This window comes from Scyliorhinus torazame, chromosome 8 (assembly GCF_047496885.1).
Source record: "Scyliorhinus torazame isolate Kashiwa2021f chromosome 8, sScyTor2.1, whole genome shotgun sequence".
NCBI classification, from domain to species: Eukaryota; Metazoa; Chordata; class Chondrichthyes; order Carcharhiniformes; family Scyliorhinidae; genus Scyliorhinus; species Scyliorhinus torazame.
The window spans coordinates 48,847,625-48,866,409 of NC_092714.1; the positions used below are offsets into that span (position 1 = coordinate 48,847,625).

The 18,785-nt window shown below is 52.6% G+C and overlaps 1 protein-coding gene across 12 annotated transcripts in view; it reads right to left on the reverse strand.

Moving 5' to 3' along the window:
- LOC140427824 (type 2 lactosamine alpha-2,3-sialyltransferase-like) overlaps positions 1-18,785 on the reverse strand; it is a 236,019-nt gene that overhangs the window by 136,773 nt on the left and 80,461 nt on the right. For 2 of the 12 annotated variants that reach the window (XM_072513529.1, XM_072513530.1), the window contains exons 3-4: positions 8,296-8,422; positions 6,115-6,159 (exon numbers count right to left, since the gene is read on the reverse strand). The exons of 5 other annotated variants lie outside the window; for them this stretch is intronic. Coding sequence is in view for 3 of the 7 variants with exons in the window: in XM_072513527.1 (XP_072369628.1) it covers positions 6,115-6,159; positions 8,133-8,160 (73 nt within the window). In the remaining 4 variants the exon portion in view is untranslated. Of the gene's footprint in view, positions 1-6,114; positions 6,160-8,132; positions 8,186-8,295; positions 8,423-18,785 lie in introns of those variants that run through there. 5 more of the 12 variants (XM_072513540.1, XM_072513539.1, XM_072513533.1 and 2 more) reach the window with 3 other exon arrangements.

Consider the following 18,785-nt stretch of genomic DNA (forward strand, 5'->3'; position numbering starts at 1 on the left):
GGGTTTGGCTTCCTTCCACATAAGCAATATCCTTCGCCGGGCTACTAGGGACGCAAAGGCCAAGACATCAGCCTCTTTCGCCTCCTGCACTCCCGGCTCTTCTGCAACCCCGAATATAGCCAACCCCCAGCTTGGCTCGACCCGGACCCCCACCACCTTCAAAAGCACATTTGCCACTCCCACCCAGAACCCCTGCAGTGCCGGGCATGACCAAAACATGTGGGTGTGGTTTGCTGGGCTTCTCGAGCATCTCCCACACCTATCCTCTACCCCGAAAAATTTACTGAGCCGTGCTCCGGTCATATGCGCCCTGTGCAAAACCTTGAATTGTATCAGGCTTAGCCTGGCGCACGAGGACGACGAGTTTACCCTACGTAGGGCATCAGCCCACAGCCCCTCCTCAATCTCTTCCCCCAGCTCTTCTTCCCATTTCCCCTTCAGCTCATCCACCATGATCTACCCCCGGCCCTCATTTCCCTGTATATATCCGACACCCTACCATCCCCCACCCATGTTCCTGAGATCACTCTATCTTGAATCTCCTGCGTCGGGAGCTGTGGGAATTCCCTCACCTGTTGCCTCGCAAATGCCCTCAGTTGCATGTACCGAAATGCATTCCCTTGGGGCAACCCATATTTTTCCGTCAGCGCTCCCAGACTCGCAAACGTCCCGTCTACGAACAGATCCCTCAGTTGCACAACCCCAGCTCTCTGCCATGCTCCGAATCCCCCATCTATTCTCCCCGGGACAAACCTATGATTATTTCTTATCGGGGACCGCACCGAGGCTCCCGTCCTTCCCCTATGTCGTCTCCACTGCCCCCAAATTTTTAGCGTTGCCACCACCACTGGACTTGTGGTGTATTTCTTCGGGGAGAACGGCAACGGCGCCGTCACCAATAGGCTGGTTCCTTTGCAGGACGCCATCGCCAATCTCTTCCACGCCGCTCCCTCCCCTTCTCTCATCCACTTACACACCATTGAGATATTGGCGGCCCAGTAGTATTCACTTAGGCTCGGTAGTGCCAGCCCCCCCCCTATCCCTGCTACGCTGCAAGAACCCCCTCCTCACTCTCGGGGTCTTCCCGGCCCACACAAAACTCACAACACTTTTCTCAATTCTCTTGAAAAAAGCCTTCGTGACCATCACCGGAAGGCACTGAAAGACAAAAAGGAATCTCGGGAGGACTACCATTTTGACCGCCTGCACCCTACCCACCAGTGACAGGGGCACCATGTCCCATCTCTTAAAATCTTCCTCCATCTGTTCCACCAATCTTGTTAAATTAAGCCTATGTAAGGTTCCCCAACTCCTGGCTATCTGAATCCCTAAGTACCGGAAATCTCTTGTTACCTTCCTCAGCGGTAAATCATCTAATTCCCCTGCTCTGTTCCCCTGGATGCACCACAAACAACTCACTCTTCCCCATATTCAATTTGTACCCTGAAAATTCCCCAAACTCCCCGAGTGTCTGCATTATCTCAGGCATCCCCTCCACTGGGTCCGCAACATACAGCAATAAATCATCTGCATACAGAGATACCCGGTGTTCTTCTCCTCCCCTGAGTACTCCCCTCCACTTCCTGGAGCCCCTCAGTGCTATGGCCAGGGGCTCAATCGCCAATGCAAACAGTAACGGAGACAGGGGACACCCCTGCCTCGTCCCTCTATAAAGACGGAAGTAGTTAGACCTCTGCCTGTTCGTGACCACACTCGCCACCGGGGCCCTATACAGCAGCTGTACCCATCCAATAAACCCTTCTCCAAAACCAAATCTCCTCAGCACCTCCCACAGATAATCCCACTCCACTCTGTCGAATGCTTTCTCGGCGTCCATCGCCACCACGATCTCCGCCTCCCCCTCTGGTGGGGGCATCATCATTACCCCTAGCAACCTCCGTATGTTCGTGTTCAGCTGTCTCCTCTTAACGAACCCAGTTTGATCCTCGTGGACCACCCCCAGGACACAGTCCGCTATCCTCGTCGCCATCACCTTGGCCAGGAGTTTAGCATCTACATTTAAAAAGGGAAATGGGCCTGTAGGACCCACACTGCAGCAGGTCTTTTTCCTTCTTCAAAAGGAGCGATATTGTCGCCTCCGACATAGTCGGGGGCAACTGCCCCCTTTCCCTGGCCTCATTAAAGGTTCTCGTCAAAAGTGGGTCCAGTAGGTCCATATATTGCCTATAACATTCCACCGGGAATCCATCCGGTCCCGGGGCCTTCCCCGCCTGCATGCTCCCAATCCCTTTTACCACCTCCTCCATCTCAATCTGTGCTCCCAGTCCCGCCCTCTCCTGCTCCTCCACCTTCGGGAATTCCAGCTGATCCAGGAAACACCTCATTCCCTCCTTCCCTTCCGGGGGCTGAGCCTTATATAACCTCTCATAGAATGCCTTGAACACCCCGTTCACTCTCTCCGCTCCCCGTTCCATCTCTCCCTCCTCATCTCTCACCCCACCTATCTCCCTCTCTGCTCCCCTCTTCCTCAATTGGTGGGCCAGTAGCCGACTCGCCTTCTCTCCATACTCATACTGTACACCCTGTGCCCTCCTCCACTGTGCCTCTGCCTTACCCGTGGTCAACAGGTCAAATTCCACATGTAACCTTTGTCTTTCCCTGTACAGTCCCTCCTCCGGTGCCTCTGCATATTGCCTGTCCACCCTCAGAAGTTCTTTCAACAATCGCTCCCTTTCTTTACCCTCTTGCTTCCCTTTATGTGCCCTTATGGATATCAATTCCCCTCTGACCACCGCCTTCAACGCCTCCCAGACCACTCCCACCTGAACCTCTCCATTGTCATTAAGCTCCAAGTACCTTTCAATACACCCCCTCATCCTTAAACATACCCCCTCATCCGCCAATAAGCCCATATCCATTCTCCAGAGTGGGTGCTGTTCTTTTTCCTCTCCTACCTCCAGGTCTACCCAATGTGGAGCGTGGTCCGAAATGGCTATGGCCGTATATTCCGTCCCTGTCACCTTCGGAATCAATGCCCTTCCCAAGACAAAAAAGTCTATCCGTGAGTACACTTTGTGAACATGGGAGAAAAATGAGAACTCCTTACTCCTAGGCCTACTAAATCTCCAGGGGTTTACCCCTCCCATCTGCTCCATGAAGTCCTTGAGCACCCTGGCCACTGCCGGCCTCCTCCCGGTCCTGGACCTCGACCGGTCCAGCCCTGGATCAAGCACCGTATTGAAGTCTCCCCCCATTACCAACTTTCCCGCCTCCAGGTCTGGGATACGTCCCAACATACGCCTCATAAAATTTGCATCATCCCAGTTCGGGGAATATACGTTCACCAGAACCACCGCCTCCCCTTGCAATCTGCCACTCACCATCACATATCTACCCCCACTATCCGCCACTATGGTCTTTGCCTCAAACAGTACCCGTTTCCCCACTAAGATAGCCACCCCCCTATTCTTCGCATCTAAACCCGAATGAAACACCTGTCCCACCCATCCTTTACGTAGTCTGACCTGATCTATCAGTTTCAGATGCGTCTCCTGCAACATAACCACATCTGCCTTTAATTTCTTTAGGTGTGCGAGTACCCGTGCCCTTTTAATCGGCCCGTTCAGCCCTCTCACATTCCACGTGATCAGCCGGGTTGGGAGGCTCTTACCCCCGCCCCCCCCTTGTCGACTAGCCATCCCCTTTTTTAACCCAGCTCCTCACCCGGTTCCCACGTACCCGTATATCCCCCCGACGGTGCCCTCCCGCCCCGACCACCCCATCCCATAACAGCTCCCCCTTCTCCTTAGCTGCAGCAACCCAGTTAACCCCCCCCCCCTCCGCTAGATCCCCCTCTAGCATAGTTGCACCCCCCATGTTGCTCCCAGAAGTCAGCAAACTCTGGCTGACCTCGGCTTCCCCCCTTGTCCTCGGCTCCCACTGTGCGAGGCCCCCTCCTTCCTGCGTCTCATAGCGCGGGAACAAAGCCCGCGTTTCCCACTCGGCCCCGCCCCTAATGGCCGGCACCCACAGTTCCTCATTCCCCCACCCCCAACATGGGGAAAAGAGAAAAGTTACAGGATCACAAAATTAACAAATTGAAAAATCATCCCCCACCCCCCTTCCCCTTCCTCGCCCCACATAATCACCCCACCACTTTGTCCCAAAAGCTCTTTCTCTCGCCAGACTATTCCAGCTTCTCGTCCACAATGAATGTCCACGCCTCTTCTGCCGTCTCAAAGTAGTGGTGCTTCCCTTGGTGCGTGACCCACAATCTCGCCGGTTGCAACATTCCAAACTGGACCTTCTTTTTGTGAAGCACCGCCTTAGCCCGATTGAAACTTGCCCTCCTTCTCCCCACCTCCGCACTCCAATCCTGGTATACGCGGATCACCGCGTTCTCCCACCTACAGCTCCCGGGTTTTCTTCGCCCATCTGAGAACCATCTCTCTGTCATTGTAGCGGAGAAACCTCACCATTATAGCTCGAGGTATTTCTCCAGCCTTTGGTCTTCGCGCCAGAACTCGATAAGCTCCCTCCACCTCCAAAAGGCCCGTCGGGGCCTCCGATCCCATTAGCGAGTGAAGCATCGTGCTCACATATGTCCCGACGTCCGCCCCTTCTGCGCCTTCGGGAAGACCCAGGATTCTTAAATTCTTCCTCCTCGAGTTATTCTCCAGTGCTTCCAACCTCTCCACACACCTTTTGTGCTGTGCCTCGTGCGTTTCTGCCTTCACCACCAGGCCCTGTATTTCATCCTCTTTTTCAGCAGTCTTTGCCTTCACGACCCGAAGCTCCAGCTCTTGGGTCCTCCGCTCCTCCTTTAGTCCTTCAATCGCCTGCAATATCGGGGCCAACAGCTCCTTCTTCAACTCCTTCTTCAGCTCTTCCACACAGCGCCGCAGGAACTCTTGTTGCTCCGGGCCCCATAACAAACGGCCACCTTCCGACGCCATCTTGCTTTGAGCTTCCCTTCCTTGCCGCTGCTCCAGAGGATCCTCCGCAATCCGGTCGCTATCCTCTCCCTTCTCCATGCGTGTCCGGGGGGATTCCCTTCTGGTTTACCGCACAGTGTTTTTGCCATTTAAATTGCCGTTGGGGCTCCTATTAAGAGCCCAAAAGTCCGTTCCAACGGGAGCTGCCGAAACGTGCGACCTAGCTGGTCATCGCCGCACCCGGAAGTCCTGGTACTTCCTTCTTAACAGTGTCATGATATGCAAACATGCAGCTAATGAACACATAGAATAGGACACGACCAATGAGCAGTCAGGACACTCAAGGGTGGTATCCCACTATAAAATGGATGAGGCACTCACACCCCGCCTCTTTCCACAGACCAACATCTACGCAGTGAGACAGGGTGTATCCTCAGCATCACACCCCAGCACGTGGCTTAGAGCAAGGCTGGTTCAGTTAGACTGAGTTACTACATTTAGATTAGCAGAGAGTCGAACTCATTGAGAACTGTGCTCATAGTTCAATAAAACACACTGAACTCACTTCAAAGTCTGGAGCATCTTTTACTCAAAACTGCATCAAGTGGCAGCTTGTGTTATTCCAAATTACATAACACAACAAACAGCACTGACTATATCTAAGCAAATGGACTGCAAAGGTTCAGGAAGGTAGCTCATCACCACCTTTTCAAGGGCAAATAGGGATAGGCAACAATGCTGGTCAAGCCAGCGGCTCCCTGATCCGGTGAACGTATAAATAAAAATTATTAATTGTCGAATGTTCATTTCTGAGTTCCACAGTGCTTAAGCATTATTTAGAAGCAAGTAACTCAATTTTTGCTCGCTTGACTTCAGAGCTACATTGGGTCGTGAATGAAAAAGTATTTTAAACATATTACTGACCAATCATCCACGACATTGCAGTAGGAGATGGAGACCAATTGTATTATTTAGGTCATGCATGGATTTGGGGCATGGGGATAAGTGGATAAAGTGAGAAATAAGAGGGCCAGAGGAGTGGGCAAGGAAGTACAACTGGAGAAAGAGAGAGAGAGGGAGAGAGGGAGAGAGAGAGAGAGAGAGAGAGAGAGGGTGGAGGATAGAGCGAATTGGAGAGAGTGAAGAACGGGAAGAGGGAGCAAAAGCTGGAGGCAGCAAACATAAAATGATATTTTGTAAAACATTAGAAAATACTTACAGTGGAATATTGCAATTTTATCCCCTTGCAGAACTGGTATCACATCTGAGGCAGAAGAGAATTCAGAAGTTTTGGTTGAGAGATTTGCACGTAACATAATTTACGATAATAAGGTTTTTAAAAAAAAAAAGTAAAAGTATACACACATTTTACAGCATCTGAGGCTTGATCTAACTGCTCTGGTGGGCTTTTGATCTGAAAGGTGGAAGGGCATTGCTTTTGCAGGACAAAATGCCTGTGCCCTCTAGTGGCCTGGAGGAGGAGCACCAATTATCTCATCAACAGCAAATGTGCCAGAGGAAAATTCACTATAGCTACATTTATTTGAAATCCAGGTAGTGACTAAACAATCTGTAACTTTAGACAGTGTTTCTGAATAAGGAGTAGGAGTAGGCCATTCAGCCGCACGTGCCTGCTCTGCCATTTAATAAGGTCATGGTTGATCTGATAATAACCCCAAATCTGCATCCCGCCTATCCCGATTACCGATCGCCACAAATCCTAAATGCTGGAAACACTCAGCAGGTTAGGCAGCATCGGTAGCACAGTTGCTTCACAGCCCCAGGGTCCCAGGTTCGATTCCCGGCTTGGCTGGTCTGTGTGGAGTCTGCACGTTCTCCCCGTGTGCGCGTGGGTTTCCTCCGGGTGCTCCGAAGTTTCCTCCCACAGTCCAAAGATGTGCAGGTTAGGTGGATAAGCCATGATAAATTGCCCTTATTGTCCAAAAAAGGTTAGATGGGGTTACGGGGATAGGGTGGAGGTGTGGGCTTAGGTAGGGTGCTCTTTCCAAGGGCCGGTGCAGACTCGATGGGCTGAATGGCCTCCTTTTGCACTGTAAATTCTATGATCTGTGGTGAAGAGAAGCAGGTCTCGTCTGCCAGATGGAGAGCTGGTGAGAGCCCTGCGTCGCCTCTTTGGGGGGAGGCCCACTGTATTAAGTGGCCCCCAGGCACTTTTTAAAAAATGTGTTCATGGGAAGTGGGCGTCACTGTGCCAGCATTTATTGCCTATCCCTAATCGCCCTTGAGGTGACAGTAAGAGTCAACCACATTGCTTTGGGTCTGAAGTCACATGTAGGCCAGACCAGGAAAGGATGGCAGATTTCCTTCCCTAAAGGACATTAGTGAAACAGATCGGTTTTTAGATCAAATGGGCATCATTAGACTTTTAATTCCAGATTTTTATTGAAATCAAATGTTGCCATCTGCTATGGCGGGGCTTGAACCCAGGTCCCCAAAGCATTACCCTGGGTTTCTGGTTTACTAGTCCAGTGACAGTACCACTACCCCACTGCCTCCTTAAGTGGCCTGCAGCAGACCATCCCCAGATCAAGAACCACAGGCCAGAAATCTCAGCCTCTCTAATCAGAGGCTAGCAGCTGTCCACTGTCGGCAGCGTCAGCAAGAGCAGCAGTCACTGCTGGCAATGAAACCGCCAGCGGCAGAGAATCAGCAAAGAACCCCCAGGCCAAGGTGAGCACGGGAGGGATAGGAGGAGTGACAGGTTCGGGAGGGCAGGGGAATGGCTCTTAGTGGGCACCCACACTTCCATTTGCCTGGACCCTCGATCAGGCACAGAGCGCCATTAATCAAGGGACCCCCCCCCTACCCCCACCCGGGGGCATTAATTGCCCACGTATAAGGGCCTCAGCCACATATCAAAATCAATCTGCACAAACCTGCCAAACTCAGATCCAAAATAGACTACGGGCTTGGCGTTTCGGCCACTTTCTCACACAGCACATTGTCCGAAACGTAGCTCTGCACCAAAACATTTGAGCAACTTCCTGGATTCAGAGCCAATGAGAGTTTTCACAAAATGATTGATGCTATAATACAGGAAAAGATCATGTAACCCCCAATGTTAACCCCATTCCCCCACAAAGCTTTTTATATTACCTTTTTGAATACTTCTCATTTATTTTTAAATTATGCTCTAGTCTCTGCCTCAATAGCCACTTCTAATGAATTGGTAAAGTTTTCTCTCTGAATCGCATCTCCCCAAGCTCTCCTCCATACCTAGTCTCCTTCTCGACGTGACCCCCATACCCAGGCTCTTCACAAACTTCTCTCACATGAAGATCAGGCACTTGGCTTTTACTTTCACTCACTATTGCGTGTACCCACAAAATGAACATGATAGTGATCAAATTGATGGAAAAATGGGACAGTGACGTCTTACAAAATTTTGTTCAAAATTGTGAAAGTATATTCTTCCAGGCAAGTTGTCCGACACTCTAGACCACGCTGGAGTTGATTTTTCCACGATTTGGGATTTTGAATAAAATCAGTAGCCTATCCTGGGTCAACTGCAACGAAAAATAAATGACATCAAATAAAGTAATTTAAAAAAATAAAGTATATGCTTATAGTATATATAAATTTTGAAGGAATAAAATAGGCAAATTTTTCTGTACTTATAAAATATTCTTGAAGTTTGAGCTCGAGAGAGAGTGCTCAGCAGGAATAGTTGGGCTTGATGATGGGCCAGCAATGGGATTTTCCAGCATAGAAATTGCCTTTGAAGTGGAGGTTGGAGTCAGGTCAATAGCACTCTGAGATACCCTCAATTACGACTCGAGAGAGAAGATTGATAATTCAAAGGCTTTAATTAGCAGAGAACCTGACAGCTGCCGAGAAGTGTGGTCACTGCACGCTGCCCACTGAACATTACCTTATATACAGTTCCCTGGGGGGGGGGCGGAGCCAGAGGCGGAGTCCCCCTGGGTTCCAAACCCAGTCTTAAAGGGATCATCACATTAAAGGTACAGTTATATAGTTATCATTCATCACATTCACCCCCTGTTTTTAAAAAACGCATAGTCGGTCGGGGGTGAATTAGAATTACATATTCAGGACTTCCGGGTGCGGCGATGACCAGCTGAGTCGCACGTTTCGGCAGCTCCCTGTGAAACGGACTTTTGGGCTCTTAATAGGAGCCCCAACGGCAATTTTAACGGCTGAAAACACCGTGTGGTAAACCAGAAGGGTGTTCCCCCTGGACACGGATGGAAAAAGGAGAGGAAAGTGGCCGGATTGCAGCGGATCCTTTGGAACAACGGCAAGGAAGGCAAGCAGAAACCAAGATGGCGTCGGAAGGTGGCAGTTTCATATGGGGCCCTGAACAACAAGAGTTTTTGAAACGCTGCGTGGAGGAGATAAAAAAGGAAATGAAGAAAGAGTTGTTGGCCCCGATATTACAGGCGATTGAAGGGCTGAAAGAGGAACAAAAGACCCAGGAGCAGGAGCTTCGGGTCGTGAAGGCGAAAGCAGCTGAGAATGAAAACGATATACAGGGCCTGGTGGTGAAGTCGGAGATACAGGAGGCACACCAGAAACGATCTGTGGAGAGGTTGGAGGCACTGGAAAATAACGCAAGGAGGAACAACTTGAGGATTCTTGGCCTTCCTGAAGGTGTGGAGGGGGCGGACGTCGGGGCATATGTGAGCACGATGCTGCACTCGTTAATGGGAGTGGAGGCCCCGACGGGTCCGTTGGAGGTGGAGGGAGCATACCGAGTTATGGTGCGAGGACCGAGAGCAGGAGAAGCTCCCAGAGCCATAGTGGTGAGATTTCTCCGTTTTAAGGATAGAGAAATGGTCCTTAGATGGGCGAAGAAAACTCGGTGTAGTAAATGGGAGAACGCGGTGATCCGCGTCTAGCAAGATTGGAGTGCGGAGGTGGCGAGAAGGAGGGCGAGCTTTAATCGGGCCAAAGCGGTACTTCACAAAAAAAAGATAAAGTTTGGAATGCTGCAACCGGCAAGACTGTGGGTCACATATCAAGGGAGGCACCACTACTTTGAGACGGCGGATGAAGCGTGGACTTTTATTGTAGAAGAAAAATTGGAATGATTGGACTACGAAAATGAACGTTTGGACAAAGTGGTGGGACGAGTGGGGGGGGGGGGGGGGGGGGCGAAGAGGGATTGTATTGTATGATTAATCCTGCGGTATGGTAACTTTTCTTTCTCCCACAGGTGGTGATGGGGGGAGGTGGGGAGGGAGAGGAGATGGGGCGTTGGCCATGGGAGGCGGGGCCGAGGGAGAGGCGCGGGCTTGGTTCCCGCGCTATGATAATTATGGCGGGAATAGAGAAGCAGGAAGGAGGGGGCACCGCACGGGGCGAGCCGTGATCACGGGGGGAAGCCGAGGTCAGCCAGAGTTTGCTGACTTCTGGGAGCAACATGGGGGGAGTAATTACGCTAGCGGGGGGTCTAGCGGGGGGGGGGGGGGGGGAGGGGGGAATTACTGGGTTGCTGCTGCTGGGGAAAGGGGGGAGTGGGTGCGGGAAAGGATGGGCGGGGGGGCACCGTCTGGGAGAAATACAGCCGCGTGGGAACTGGGCGAGAAGCTGGAAAAAGATGATGGCTAACCGGCAAGGGGGGGGGGGGGGGAAGCCCCCCAACTCGGCTGATCACGTGGAACGTGAGGGGGCTTAACGGGCCGATAAAGAGGGCACGAGTACTCGCACACCTTAAGAAACTTAAAGCAGATGTGGTCATGTTACAGGAAACGCACCTGAAACTGATAGATCAGGTTAGGTTGCGCAAAGGATGGGTAGGGCAGGTGTTCCATTCGGGGCTGGATGCGAAAAACAGGGGGGTGGCTATATTAGTGGGGAAGCGGGTAATGTTCGAGGCAAAGACTATAGTGGCGGATAACGGGGGCAGATACGTGATGGTGAGTGGCAAATTACAGGGAGAGATGGTGGTGTTGGTAAACGTGTATGCCCCGAATTGGGACGATGCCAATTTTATGAGGCGAATGCTAGGACGCATCCCAGACCTAGAGACCGGAAAGCTGATAATGGGGGGAGACTTTAACACGGTGTTGGAACCAAGGCTGGATAGGTCGAAGTCCAGGACTGGTAGGAGGCCGGCAGCAGCCATGGTGCTTAAGGATTTTATGGAGCAGATGGGAGGGGTGGACCCGTGGAGATTCAGTAGACCTAGGAGTAAGGAGTTCTCGTTTTTCTCCTATGTCCATAAAGTCTATTCACGCATAGACTTTTTTGTGTTGGGTAGGGCATTGATCCCGAGGGTGAGGGGAACGGAATATACGGCTATAGCCATTTCGGATCATGCCCCACACTGGGTAGACTTGGAGATAGGGGAGGAAACAAGAGGGCGTCCACCCTGGAGAATGGATATGGGACTAATGGCGGATGAGGGGGTGTGCTTAAGGGTGAGGGGATGCATTGAAAAGTACTTGGAACTCAATGACAATGGGGAGGTTCAGGTGGGAGTGGTCTGGGAGGCGTTGAAGGCGGTGGTTAGGGGGGAGCTGATATCAATAAGGACACATAAAGGGAAGCAGGAGAGTAAGGAACGGGAGCGGTTGTTGCAAGAACTTTTGAGGGTGGACAGACAGTATGCGGAAGCACCGGAGGAGGGACTGTATAGGGAAAGGCAAAGGCTGCATGTGGAATTTGACTTGCTGACCACAGGCACTGCAGAGGCACAATGGAGGAAGGCGCAGGGTGTACAGTATGAATATGGAGAGAAGGCGAGCAGATTGCTGGCACACCAATTGAGGAAAAGGGGAGCAGCGAGGGAAATAGGGGGGGTGAGAGACGAAGATGGAGAGACGGAGCGGGGAGCGGAGAGAGTGAATGAAGTGTTCAAGACATTTTATAAAAAATTGTTGAAGCTCAACCCCCGGATGGGAGGGAGAGAATGATGGAGTTTTTGGATCGGCTGGAAATTCCCAAGGTGGAAGAGCAGGAAAGGATGGGATTGGGAGCACAGATCACGGTAGAAGAAGTGGTGAAAGGAATTAGGAACATGCAGACGGGAAAGGCCCCGGGACCGGACGGATTCCCAGTTGAATTTTACAGAAAATATTTGGACTTGCTCGCCCCGCTACTGACGAGGACCTTCAACGAGGCAAAGGAAAGGGGACAACTGCCCCCGACTATGTCAGAAGCAACGATATCGCTTCTTTTAAAGAAGGAAAAGGATCCGCTACAATGCGGGTCCTACAGACCAATCTCCCTCCTCAATGTAGATGCCAAGGTCTTGGCCAAGGTAATGGCAATGAGAATAGAGGAATGTGTCCCGGGGGTGGTTCATGAAGACCAAACTGGGTTTGTGAAGGGGAGACAGCTGAACACGAACATACGGAGGTTGTTAGGCGTAATGATGATGGCCCCACCAGAGGGTGAAACGGAGATAGTAGTGGCGATGGATGCCGAGAAAGCATTTGATAGAGTGGAGTGGGATTATCTGTGGGAGGTGTTGAGGAGATTTGGGTTCGGAGAGGGGTATGTTAGATGGGTGCAGCTGTTGTATAGGGCCCCAGTGGCGAGTGTGGTCACGAATGGACGGGGATCGGCATATTTTCGGCTCCACAGAGGGACAAGGCAGGGATGTCCTCTGTCCCCATTACTGTTTGCACTGGCGATTGAGCCCCTGGCGATAGCGCTGAGAGGTTCCAAGGGATGGAGGGGAATACTTAGGGGAGGAGAAGAACACCGGGTATCTTTATATGCGGATGATCTGCTACTATATGTGGCGGATCCAGCGGAGGGGATGCCAGAAATAATGCGGATACTTGGGGAGTTTGGGGATTTTTCAGGGTATAAATTGAACATGGGAAAGAGTGAGCTGTTTGTGGTGCATCCAGGGGAGCAGAGTAGAGAAATAGAAGACCTACCGTTGAGGAAGGTAACAAGAGACTTTCGTTACCTGGGGATCCAGATAGCTAAGAATTGGGGCACATTGCACAGGCTAAATTTGACGCGGTTGGTGGAACAGATGGAGGAAGATTTCAAGAGATGGGACATGGTAGCATTGTCAATGGCAGGGAGGGTGCAGGCAGTTAAGATGGTGGTCCTCCCGAGATTCCTTTTTGTGTTTCAGTGTCTCCCGGTGGTGATCACGAAGGCTTTTTTCAAAAGGATAGAAAAGAGTATTATGGGTTTTGTTTGGGCCGGGAAGACTCCGAGAGTGAGGAAGGGATTCTTACAGCGTAGTAGGGATAGGGGGGGGCTGGCACTACCGAGCCTAAGTGAGTATTATTGGGCCGCTAATATTTCAATGGTGAGTAAGTGGATGGGAGAGGAGGAAGGAGCGGCGTGGAAGAGATTAGAGAGGGCGTCCTGTAGGGGGACCAGCCTGCAGGCTATGGTGACAGCCCCATTGCCGTTCTCACCAAGGAACTATACCACGAGTCCGGTGGTGGTAGCTACACTGAAGATTTGGGGACAGTGGAGACGACATAGGGGAAAGACCGGAGCACTGGGGGGGGTCCCCGATAAGAAACAACCATAGGTTTGCCCCGGGGGGAATGGATGGGGGATATGGAATGTGGCAAAGAGCAGGTATAACGCAATTGAAAGATCTATTTGTGGATGGGAAGTTTGCGAGTCTGGGAGCGCTGACCGAGAAATATGGGTTGCCCCAAGGGAATGCATTCAGGTACATGCAATTGAGGGCTTTTGCGAGGCAGCAGGTGAGGGAATTCCCGCAGCTCCCGACACAAGAGGTGCAGGACAGAGTCATCTCAAAGAAATGGGTGGGGGACGGTAAGGTGTCGGATATATATAGGGAATTGAGAGACGAAGGGGAGACTATGATGGACGAACTAAAAGGGAAATGGGAAGAAGAGCTAGGGGAGGAGATTGAGGAGGGGATGTGGGCAGATGCCCTAAACAGGGTAAACTCGTCGTCCTCGTGCGCCAGGCTAAGCCTGATTCAGTTTAAGGTATTACACAGGGCACATATGACTGGAACACGGCTCAGTAAATTTTTTGGGGTGGAGGATAGGTGTGCGAGGTGCTCGAGAAGCCCAGCGAATCATACCCATATGTTTTGGTCATGCCCGGCACTACAGGGGTTTTGGATGGGGGTGACGAAGGTGCTTTCGAAAGTAGTAGGAGTCCGGGTCGAACCAAGCTGGGGGTTGGCTATATTTGGGGTTGCACAAGAGCCGGGAGTGCAGGAGGCGAAAGAGGCCGATGTTTTGGCCTTTGCGTCCCTAGTAGCCCGGCGCAGAATATTGCTAATGTGGAAAGAAGCCAAGCCCCCGGGGGTGGAGACCTGGATAAATGATATGGCGGGGTTCATAAAGTTAGAGCGGATTAAGTTCGTCCTAAGGGGGTCGGCTCAAGGGTTTACAAGGCGGTGGCAACCGTTCGTCGAATATCTTGCGGAAAGATAGATAGGGGAGAACAAAGAAGGCAGCAGCAGCAGCCCAGAACTTGGGGGGTGGGGGGTGGGGGGGGGGGGGGGGGGGGGGGGTGGCCTGAGACAAGGCAGTTGCCAATTAGGGCTAGTTTTTATTTTTGTTATTTAATATTTATTTATTTGTTGTTGTTTTCTTTTGTTCTTGTTTAAATAAAAAAGGTCATTATTATCTGTATTGTTATAATGTTGTGTAAAGGATGCACAATGTACTGTGTTGGTTGACCAAAAATTTTCAATAAAATATTATTTAATAAAAAAAAAAAAAAAAAAGAATTACATATTCAGTCTTTTGGGTGGTCTGATTTTCCGTGTTGACCTTCTCAGCTCTGGCAGAGGTGCAGCGGATACGGTTGTTCGCGGTGGGGGTATATCCGGGAGCACGGTTGTCTGAGCCTTTGCCCGTGTTGGAGCAGGGGGGGGTATCCGGGGTGACTAGGGTGATTGGTGGCGGCGCCGGCTGGGGGGGGAAGGGGGCGCTATGGGGGGGGGGGGGGGGGGGGGGGGCGTTGTCATAGTTGGCAGCCAGTGCGGGGAGGGGTGTCGCTGGGGGAGCCAGCGGGTGCCAGGTCTCGCAGGGAAACGGTGTCTTGCCTGCCGTCGAGGGGCTTGACGTAGGCGTATTGAGGGTTTGCTTTTAGCAGTTGGACCCTCTCGACTACTGGGTCTGTCTTATGGCTCCTCACGTGCCTCCAGAGTAGAACTGGTCCCGGAGTCGTCAGCCAACGTGGAAGCGAAACCCCAGAGGCGGACTTCCTGGGGAAGACAAACAAACGGTTGTGAGGGGTCTCGTTCGTGGCCGTACAGAGGAGCGACCTAATGGAGTGTAGGGCATCGGGTAGGACCTCCTGCCAGCGGGCGGTTGGGAGACTTCTTGACCGTAGGGCTAGAAGGACAGCCTTCCAAACTGTCGCTTTCTCACTCTCCATCTGCCCGTTTCCCCGCGGGTTATAGCTGGTCGTTCTGCTCGAGGCGATGCCCTTGTTGAGTAGATATCGACGCAGTTCATCGCTCATGAACGATGTACCCCGGTCGCTGTGGATATAAGCGGGGAAACCAAACAGGGTGAAGATGCTGTGCAGTGCCTTGATTACGGAGGCAGAGGTCATATTGGGGCAGGGGACAGCGAATGGGAAGCGGGAGAATTCATCGATGACAGTGAGGAAATAAACGTTGTGGTTGGTGGACGGGAGGGGCCCTTTGAAGTCCACGCTTAGTCGCTCAAAAGGGCCCAGATGCCTTTACCAGGCGAGCCTTGTCTGGTCGGTAGAAGTGCGGTTTGCACTACGCACAGATCTGGCAAGCCTTGGTCATGGCCTTGACCTCCTCGGGGGAATAAGGTATGTTTCGGGACTTGATGAAGTGAGCAAGCCGGGTGACCCCCAGGTGGCAGAGGTCATCGTGGATGGCCCTCAGGTGGTCTTTCTGCGCGTTGGCGCACGTGCTGCGGGTCAGGGCATCTGGGGACTTGTTGAGCTTCCCCGGACGATATGTAATATCGTACGTATAGGTGGAGAGTTCTATCCTCCACCTCAGAATTTTATCATTCTTTATTTTGCCCTGTGGTGAACTACTGTAATAGGAGATGTAAGGTAGGACCTGCACTACAGGTTCGCCGGTAGCTCCTGCCGGCTGGCTCCACCCACGGAAAACTGTATAAATATGCATGACCTCCAGTGCCCTGCCATTTCGCCAGCTGCGGCAGGAGGCCACACATCTGACTGTAATAAAGCCATAGTTGTACCCAACTTTAGTCTTTGTGCAATTGATCGTGCATCAATTTATTACAGCCAGATTTTCCACAGAATGGAGATCAGAATTAAGCCCGATCGCCTACAGCTGGATCCGCACTCGCCCGACGCCAGGAAGTACTTTACTCACTGGCTAGCATGTTTTGTGGCCTACATCAAGGCTGCGGACCCCGAGCCAACGGAGGCTCAGAAGATAAACGTCCTGTACTCCAGATTGAGCTCCAGCGTGTTTTCGTTGATCCAGGACGCCACAAATTACACAAAAGCAATGGAACTCCTTAAGGAATACTACACGCAGAAGGCGAACACACTCTTCGCCAGGCATGTACTCACCACCCGCTCGCAACTACCTGGTGAGTCCATCGAAGACTTCTGGCGGGCCCTAATTCCACTCGTCCGGGACTGTGACTGTCAGGCCGTTACGGACGCCGAACACGCAAATCTCCTCATGCGCGATGCCTTCGTGACGGGGATTGCGTCGGACCGCATCCGAGAACGATTACTGGAAGGGGCCACGCTCGAACTGGCGGAGACGAAAACCTTGGCGCTCTCCATGACGGTCGCATCCCGTAACGTACAATCGTACCCCTCCCACTGCGCTGCCCACCCTTCTACTCCTTCCTACCCCCCCCGGGACCCCGCCGACGACCTCCTCTGCCGGGGCCCTGCCTTCCCAATATGCCTGCGCCGCACGCCGATCCGCACACCCCTGGGGTCCCCGCTGTTACTTCTGCGGTCAGCAGAAGCACCCCCACCAACACTGCCCGGCCCGCACTGCAGTTTGTAAAGCCTGCAGTAAAAAGGGCCACTTCGCGGCAGTGTGCCAGGCCCGCGCAGTCGCTCCGATCGCGCCCACTATCGTCCCCTCCCCCACGCCAGACACACAATGGGAGCCGCCATCTTGTCCCCCTCCGGCCACTTGTGCCCCAGCATCGTGTCCCAACCCCGCAATGTGCCCACCATAGGCGCCGCAATCTTGTCCCCCACAGGGTCTCCGGACATCCCAACATCGGACCCGCACATGCTCGCCACCCGAAGCATCCGATGGCTACCCGCAGCTCGCTTCGATGACGCTGGGCCAATCTCGCCCGCACAACCTGGCCACCGCGTCGACGACGATTAAAATCAACGGCCACGCGACCTCATGTCTGCTAGACTCCGGGAGCACTCATTCACCCAGATACGGTAAGGCGCTGCTCCCTCGCGGTCCACCCTGCCAATCAAAGGATCTCCCCAGACTCCGGATCCCACTCCGTCCCGATCTGAGGCTTTTGTACAGTCACCCTCACGGTCCAGGGCGTAGAGTTTAGTAACTTCCGCCTCTATGTCCTTCCTAATCTCTGCGCTGCACTCCTGTTGGGCCTGGACTTCCAGTGCCACCTCCAGAGCCTCACCCTCAAATTCGGCGGGCCCTTACCCCCCCTTACCGTTTGCGGCCTCGCGACCCTCAAGGTCGATCCCCCTCCCTTTTTGCCGATCTAACTGCGGATTGCAAGCCCGTTGCCACTAGGAGCAGACGGTACAGCACCCAGGACAAGACCTTCATCAGGTCCGAAGTACAGCGGCTGCTTAAGGAGGGTATTATCGAAGCCAGCAACAGCCCCTGGAGAGCCCAAGTGGTACTGGTTAAAACTGGGGAGAAACACAGGATGGTCGTGGACTACAGCCAGACCATCAATTGGTACACGCAGCTCGACGCGTACCCCCTCCCACGCATATCTGATATGGTCAATCAGATTACGCAGTACCGGGTCTTCTCGACAATTGACCTGAAATCTGCCTACCACCAGCTCCCCATCCGGAAATTGGACCGGCCATACACTGCCTTCGAAGTGGACAGTCGCCTCTACCACTTCCTTAGGGTCCCTTTCGGTGTCACAAATAGGGACTCGGTCTTCCAAAGAGAGATGGACCGAATGGTCGACCAGTACGGTTTGCGGGCCACCTTTCCGTACTTATATAATGTCACCATCTGCGGCCATGACCAGCAGCACCACGATGCCAACCTCGATAAATTCCTCCACACTGCCACTCTTCTCAACCTGACCTACAACGAAGAAGTATGTGTTCAGCACGACCCGGTTAGCCATTCTCGGCTATATAGTCCAAAACGGACTTCTCGGGCCCGACCCCATGCGCCCCCTCATGGAACCTCCCCTCCCCCACTGCCCCAAGGCCCTCAAATGCTGCCTGGGGTTCTTTTCCTACTACGCTCAGTGGGTCCCAAACTATGCGGACAAGGCCCGCCCACTCATTCAGTCCACCCAATTCCCCCTTGCGGCCGAGGCACAACATGCTTTCGCCCGCACCAGAGCAGACATCGCCAAGGCCGGGATGCGCGCAGTGGACGAGTCACTGCCTTTCTAAGTCGCCCTTGCCGCCACTCTCAACCAGGCAGGCAGACCCGTGGCATTCTTTTCCCGCACCCTTCATGCCTCTGAAATTCGACACTCATCCGTCGAAAAGGAGGCTCAAGCTATCGTTGAAGCTGTGCGGCATTGGAGGCATTACTTGGCCGGTAAGAGATTCACTCTCCTCACTGACCAACGGTCGGTAGCTTTCATGTTCAATAACACACAGCGGGACAAGATCAAAAATGATAAAATCTTGCGGTGGAGAATTGAGCTCTTGTATCGCCCTGGTAAACTCAACGAGCCCCCAGACGCTCTCTCCCGAGGTACATGTGCCAGCGCACAAGTGGACCAACTCCGGGCCCTACACGACAGCTTTTGTCAC